Source organism: Triticum aestivum, chromosome 3B, assembly GCF_018294505.1.
Source record: "Triticum aestivum cultivar Chinese Spring chromosome 3B, IWGSC CS RefSeq v2.1, whole genome shotgun sequence".
Taxonomy (NCBI): domain Eukaryota; kingdom Viridiplantae; phylum Streptophyta; class Magnoliopsida; order Poales; family Poaceae; genus Triticum; species Triticum aestivum.
Window position 1 is genome coordinate 781,691,926 of NC_057801.1, and position 7,764 is coordinate 781,699,689.

The 7,764-nt window shown below is 43.5% G+C and overlaps 1 protein-coding gene across 1 annotated transcript; it reads left to right on the forward strand.

The window, feature by feature from the left end:
• Nucleotides 1-3,363: 3,363 nt before the first annotated feature.
• Nucleotides 3,364-4,626, forward strand: LOC123067898 (uncharacterized). Its single transcript, XM_044490485.1, has 3 exons — nucleotides 3,364-3,717; nucleotides 3,969-4,545; nucleotides 4,598-4,626. Exons 1-3 carry the CDS (start codon nucleotides 3,364-3,366, stop codon nucleotides 4,624-4,626), a joined length of 960 nt encoding a protein of 319 aa, XP_044346420.1.
• Nucleotides 4,627-7,764: the final 3,138 nt, after the last annotated feature.

A 7,764-nucleotide genomic window follows, 5' to 3' on the forward strand; every position in this document is an offset into this window, starting at 1 on the left:
TCTGCACGAGCCCTACCGGGCCACCAGGATGGGCGTGGACCGCGTCGAGTCGACGCGGTTGGGAGCAGAGATGGAGGAGCCATGTAGGGTAATCGTGGAGGGTGTGGAGCTCAAGTTTCCGCCCCTATCCATCGATGACTAACCGAGGGCCACACCTACACGGATGCCCAGCTCCTCGTCTGACTCTGTCGCGAAGGTGTCCCAATCCAAAAGGTCAACTTCAGAGGAACCATTGCTGTCGGATCCGGCCATGGTCTTGATGGACGGCAGGAAGGGAGAGGACAGGGAGTGGATCGTCGAGCGAGATTGCAGCTAGGGTTGGGCCCGAGGTGAAGTTTTTGTGGGAACGGGATGGGCTAGTGCAGGTTGATTCGACCTTGCGGCCACATCAGAGCGGCGTTCGGACCGGCCCCACAAATGGACTGAATATAATGTGTATCGGACAGCCCAGAAAATGGGCTGGCTGTAGAGGGTCTGATCTTTTTTTGGACTGTCTCCGGGCTGTTCTCGTGGACATATAGGGGAAAGTGAGTCCAGTCGAAGACTTTGTAATTCTCTCTTGATATACCTTAGACTCTTTTCGGCAGGGGTGGTTGCAAACATATAGGAGGTGTTTGTTTCGTCAAATTCTGCCCGTCACCTGTTTACAGTGTAAACGGATACCCTTACGGGCGTTTGGCGAGACACCTCCGTAATCACGTTCCTCCGTAATCAGTTCCGGGTCAGTTATCGAACGATACCCCCCACCCCCCACCGGTAAACGCTTCCTTACCGCCCCCGACTCCGCTCCTCCCCGCGACTCGCTCCTCCCCTCGATCTGTCCCGCGCCGCCGCCTCCCTTCGAGTCCCGCGCCGCCGCCTCCCTTCGAGTCCCGCGCCGCTGCGCCGCCGCCCTGCCGCCTCCCTTCCAGTCCAGCGCCGCCGCGCCACCACCTCCCCTCGACCCCCTTCGGTCCTCTCCTCCTGGTCCAGCCGCCGGGTTGACCTCGCCACACCAGTCGCCGGGAACGACCACGCCAGCCGCCTCCGATGCCGATGAGGGTGGACCATTGAAGCCGCGTACGAGGAGCAGCAAGGCCCGTCCGCCCATCTCCGGATCGATCTCTTCCTCCTCCGTCACTCTCCTACTGCAGATCTCAAGGTTAGGGTTACTAATACATCTGTTCTTGATCTTGAAGTACAAAAATATGCGTCCTTAATCTTGAAGTAAAAAAAATATGCGTCCTTGATCTGTTCTTGATCTACTAATGATCTGTTATAGGTTGATGTATAGCATATATTTCCATCTGTTCTTGATCTTGAAGTAAAAAAAATATATGTGTTCTTGATCTGTTCTTTTATCAGTGGATGACTAGTGGAGTATAATTGGTGGTCTGTCCTTTGTATTTTTCTGATGTGTTCTTGATCTGTCTAGTTAGGTGACTAGGCAAATAGATGAATTAGATTGGCTGGTCACAAAAAGGAAGGAATGTGTCTTGTTCGATGCATGTTCGTGCTGTCAATTGGACCATCTTCTTTAGCTTTCTGGTGTGAAATCATATCCTGGTACTTGGAACTTTGCATGACAGTAGATCGACGGTGATATCTACATGCATATCAACTAGATACGGGTTGACTGTTCCTGTAGTTTTCTGATATGCAATTTTCCTATCCGTATGCAGCAGTTGTATTTGTATATGACTTAATTAGGCTTCTGATGTGCAAGTTTTTTTGGATACATTGTACCTTTGCATGACCAATTGCATGTTAATATAATCACCGTTTATTATCTTTCATCTAAACAGCGGATGTTTGTTTCGTCATCCTGAAATCTATCCAGTTTCTTGTTTTGTACTACTACCAATTATTAGGAAAGAAAGTCATACCAACCTTAAATAGGTATATTTTCCTTATGCAGTTATGGCTCGTCATCCCTTAAGTGCGAGGCGTGGAAGGAGAAATGCAATATTTTTTAATCTGACTACTTCCATTATGCTTGTATACTATTATGTGTGGTTCATGTTTGCATTAGCTTATAGGAGAAAATGTTGGCAAATAGAAAGGAGAATTAAAATTAGAGAGTTAAGGGCAGAGAACTTGTATCGACTAATTGGTGAGAGCGACGCTATGTGTATAAGTCAACTTCGTATGGATAGGAGAACATTTCATATATTATGTGAGATGGTGAGAGATGTTGGTGGTCTAAAGGGTACAAGGAACACATCATTAGAGGAGATAGTGGCATCATTCTTGTATGTATTATCACACCATCTCAAAAATAGGACAGTAGGAAAATTCTTCTATCGAAGCCCTGAGCCAATTAGTAGAAACTTCAATGCTTGTCTTCTAGCTGTCTTGAAGCTGCACCATCTGCTACTTAAGAAGCCTGAACCTATACCCGAGGATTGCACCGATGATAAGTGGAAGTATTTCAAGGTAAATAGCTACTAATAAAAAAAATTCACTAGATGATCTCAATAGTGGTAAAAGATGCTAATATTTGCACATTGCTCTTTATGTTGTAGAATTGCCTTGGAGCATTAGATGGCACACACATAGGAGTAACAGTCCCAGCTAATCTGAAAGGAAGGTATCGATCAAGGTTGGGTGATATAGATACAAATGTGTTAGGTGTATGTGCACCTGACATGCAATTCATATACATATTACCCGGTTGGGAAGGTTCTGCGCATGATGGTCGGGTTCTTAGGGATGCCATCTCACGGCCAAATGGGTTGCGTGTCCCCGAAGGCCAATATTATCTTGTCGATGCTGGCTACACAAATGCAAAAGGATTTTTAGCTCCATATCGAGGTCAAAGGTATCACTTGGGTGGTTGGACACCACAAAATCCACCTCGTAGCGCAGAAGAGTATCTCAACATGCGCCACGCTAGAGCCCGAAATATAGTAGAAAGGTGCTTTGGAAGGTTGAAGGGTCGGTGGGGGATTTTGAGGTCTCCTTCCTTTTTTCCCATGAAGACCCAATGTCGAATCATCATGGCATGTGCACTCTTGCACAATCTTATATTGCAAAAGATGTCTGTCGACCCACTTGACATCAACAAGCCAATAACACAAGAAACATTAGAAGACATGGAGGGAGAATTGGACCAACCAGAATTCATCACTTCTATCTCAACTTCGAATGAGTGGACAAATTTTCGGAATGAACTTGCTCAAGGCATGTATAATAGACATAGGGCTGCTAGGGCGCATTGAGGTATAAGTTGTTTATATTTGTTCCTTTCTGTATATATTTCCATCTCATTTACATTGGTTCCCTTTCAATTATATTTGCAAGCTACAATTGCATCTCGTTTGCATTTGTTCTCTTCCATATATATTTGCCATCTTATTTGTACCCATTCTTGCTTGTGCAGATATGGACCGTGCGGATAGCTCGAGCACGTCTCGTGGAAGAGGCAAGAATAAAAGGAATTGGTCTTCCGATGAGGACGATGAGCTTATTAAAGCTTTGTATGAGTTATCTTTGGACCCGAGGTGGAAAGCTGATGGTGCCTTCAAGGGTGGATACCTGGGGATATTGGAAAAGCATCTTGCTGAAAAGTGTCCAGGCCGTGGTATCACTGCATCCCCGCACATTGAATCAAGAGTGAGGCACTTCAGGAAGAAATTTGGTGCCGTTGAAGTAATGCTATCCAAAAGTGGTTTCACATGGGATGGAAGTCGAAAGATGATTCAGTGCGAGAAGGCACAATATGAAGCTCATTGTCAGGTAGATCACTTGAACCACTAAAACTGAATTCCTTAGTAATGCTTTGTGCTGAATTTCCTTGCTATTGTACCTTGGTTACCTGTTGTTTTAGTGTTTTCTCTTCAGTATTTTTTGTATTTGGATCATCCCTTGCTGCCTTGTTATTGCTACTATTCCTAACATGTTCAAGGAGAAAGTAGTACCATTTCTATCCATTGTTGTTGCCCTTACTATTGAAAACCAACTTCCTTCTTTTGTAAAAAAACATGTAGATTCACAAGGAGGCTAAGGGATTGTATGGTGTATCATTTCCATACTTTGAACAATTGGCTGCTATCTATGGCAAAGACATTGCAACAGGAGAAAGTGCTGAAGGCTTTGGTGAGGCAGTGGGAAACTTGGAGAAGGAAATTGCTATGGAGGAAGAAGAAAATGAGGAAGAGGACATCATCTCAACTGGAACAGCTCGACGGTCCATTGACACTTGCTCTATTGATACAACTAGTTCGAAGAGGCAGAAAAAGGAGCCAAGGCCAAAGAGGGCGACAGGACCAAGTGATCCATTTGCAGCCATGCTTCAAGATGTCAATAGCCAGCTGAACAACATGACACAACATGTGGGTGCAATGACAACATCACTTACAGCAGCAATGGCGCGAGAAGCAGCACAAGAAGACCCTCAACAGAAATCAAGAGAAAAGGCAATCAGTGAATTGTCTAGGCTTGCATTTACTGGGAGCGAGATTGTTGAAGCTGCAACACTATTCGCTAAAGCTCCAGAGCACATGAACATGATGCTTGTGCTTCCAGACATTCTGAGGAGGGACTTCGTCCTGAAAATGCTGTCCGGTATCCCTTTTTCTAAACTCTCTTTAATAATATGCACTATCTTATGATGCAGTTTTGGTTTTTCCGACTGTTGGTTCATGATCTAACTAGCTAGGTTGCTGAAATCAATGAATTGTAACAAGGTGAAAATGTTCAGCAACTCATGTGTGACCACATTTTTCTAATATGTGATATCTAGACTGCCATATAGATCTGTATGATAGTTGATAAATTATGCTCCTGTTACATGACTGATTTATAACACATTTTGTTATACTTGATTGAATTTATTTGTAAACCTTGGGGGTTGATAGCATTCTGACATTTATCACCATGAGTGGCTCAAGTGAACTAAAATTTCACTAGTACAAAATAAGCCAAACTTGTAGTGACATAGTGTTGTGCTGTTTTTGGCTGGTCATATATAAGCCAAACTTGTGCTGAAGTTTTTTTTCCTTGTATCTAACTCCTGCTTGTTGGCTCCTCATTGGCAGATGAAAGAAAGAAGCAAGGTTGATGGGAAAGAAGGTCCTTCTCTAGTAATGGTGTGACATAACTGGTGTGTACAAAACCCACCTCATTTTACTATTGTTATATATTTGCCAAAAGTGTTGAAAAGCATGGAGTAGATCTCATCCTATCCACCATATTTTAGTTTATGTTCTTGCAATATACACCATTGTAGTCTGTGTTAGCTAAGAGAGTGCTTTTCATTTCATTGTCTTGCAGTATACATCATTTTCCTATTGTTATCTTTGTCAAGTGTTGAAATGCATGGAGCAGGTTCCCACCTTTTCCTTTGTCGAAGTGTTGATGAGAAAGAACAATCATGTTATAGTTGCTCTTAATTTTTTTTATTACTGGTTGTTGCTTGTGTGTTTCTTTATCCTCATTTTAACTCGTACTTATTGGCAGATGAGAAAATAAGCAAGGTTTATTAGAAAATGGGATCAGTGGCATGACGTGGAAGATGAAGATCAATGGAAAAGCAAAGCTTCTTTGCAAGATTGTGAACTTGGCCTTTCTATTTATCCTATAATATAAAAACAATTTTAGGGACTAATTATGTAGTTTATTTCGAAGTGTCGTTGAATTCCGAGTTCGTATCATTTTCATTTTAAATATGTATAATCGTTAAAGTGGAGCCAAATTCTGGTTAAAAGATGTATTTGCATTGGATGAATGCAAAAATATTTCTAAATTATGTGCTTGTTTGATGCATGTGAAAGCTCATGCTGTGTTTTGTACGTGGAAAGGTACCTGTTACTGTGTCAAACCAAACACTGTTTAGGTACATGTTTCCTTTACACTGTAGAACCAAACAAAATGGGGTTTGCCCAGTCCGGTGCTGTTACAGTCCGTAATCAGGTTCCATTTACGTTTACGTTACCACTGAACGAAACAAACACCTCCATAATGTCACTAAATAACTGTCAACTGTTCCTAGTTACAATTCTGCTGCTACAAATTAATTTTTAACTAGCTACGTACCTCATTAGTCGCCATCAAAAGAGATTGCCGCGCACGTTACGTTCTTCACATATTTATAATCTTTCTCAGGAATTGTGTGTCCTTTAACTGCTATGGACCTACATAATTATTTTGTTAATTGATAATACATAAGTGTTGCCGCTCGCTGTCCAGCCAACAAATCTGACTTGTTCAAACATTTCGGCATCTCTGTCGCATTATGCTCCACATGATTAGCGTCAACAGCAGTAACCAGCTGACACATCCGCAAAGCAAATGGAGGCTTCTGTAGGATCCTTCTGTATATAATAAAATTATGAGCCAAAGAAAATAGGTCCTTCAACTATTTCACTACTAGCTTTTTTTTAGAAAAAAAAGATAACCCCCAGCCTCTGCATGAGAATGATGCATGCATCCATTACTTCACTACTAGCTGCCGCTAGAAAGCTAATCCATGCATGATTAGCATACACTGCTAACATTTTGAGTATTCACAACTCAACAATGTATTTTCTTAATGCGGCTAGTGCAGTACAAGGACAGATAACTGGGATTATATAACGCTCTCGATGCGGCTATATCTCCCACATGTCGAAGCACGATTTAGAGGCATAACCGCATTGAAAGCAATGTCGCAAGTGAGGTAATCTTCACACAACCCAAGTAATACATAAGGGGAAAGAGATACATAGTTGGCTTACAATCGCCACTTCACACAATTACATGAATAAAGCATTACATCATCCAGATACAATCAAGGTCCGACTACGGAACCCAAAATAAAAGAAGAACCCCAAATGCGACAAAGGTCCCCGATCGACCCCAACTGGGCTCCACTACTGATCAACTAGAACGAAACAACACAAAGGGCAAGATCTTCATCGAGCTCCTCCTTGAGCTTGGTTGCGTCACCTGCTCGGTAACATAGGCACCTGCAAACTGGTTTGGAAGTATCTGGTGAGCCACGAGGACTCAGCAATCTCGCACCCGCGAGATCAAGACTATTTAAGCTTATGGGTAAGGTAAAGGCATGAGGTGGAGCTGCAGCAAGCGACTAGCATATATGGTGGCTAACATACGCAAATGAGAGCGAGAAGAGAAGGCAAAGCACGGTCGATAAAGGTATGATCAAGAAGTGATCCTATAGCAACCTATGTCAAGCATAACTCCAACACCGTGTTCACTTCCCGGACTCCGCCGGAAAGAGACCATCACGGTTACACACACGGTTGATGTATTTAATTCGGATCTGGTGTCAAGTTATCTACAATCGGACATTAACAAATTCCCATCTGCCACATAACCGCGGGCACGGCTCTCGAAAGTTTATACCCTGCAGGGGTGTCCCAACTTAGCCCATGACAAGCTCTCGCGATCATCGAAGGAATAGACCTTCACCCGAGACACTCCGATCAGACTCGGTATCCCGGTACATCAAGACATTTCGACAATGGTAAAACAAGACCAGCAAGACCTCCCGGCGTGCCGACATCCTGATAGTAGCCGCGCGTATCTCGTCTCAGGCCACGACCGGATGAACACTACGTACGGCAACCGACGATACCCCAAGTTGCCTAGGGGCGGCACCACAAGTGGCTCTGGTTTGGACCAACACTTAGACAAGCATTGGCCCGGGGGGGCTAAAATAAAGATGACCCTTGGGTTAATTACTCCCAAGGGAAAAGTAGGTGGTGGTGAGGCAAATGGTAAAAGTCAATGTTGGGCCTTGCTGGACAAGTTTTATTCAAAGCGAACTGTCAGGGGGGTCCC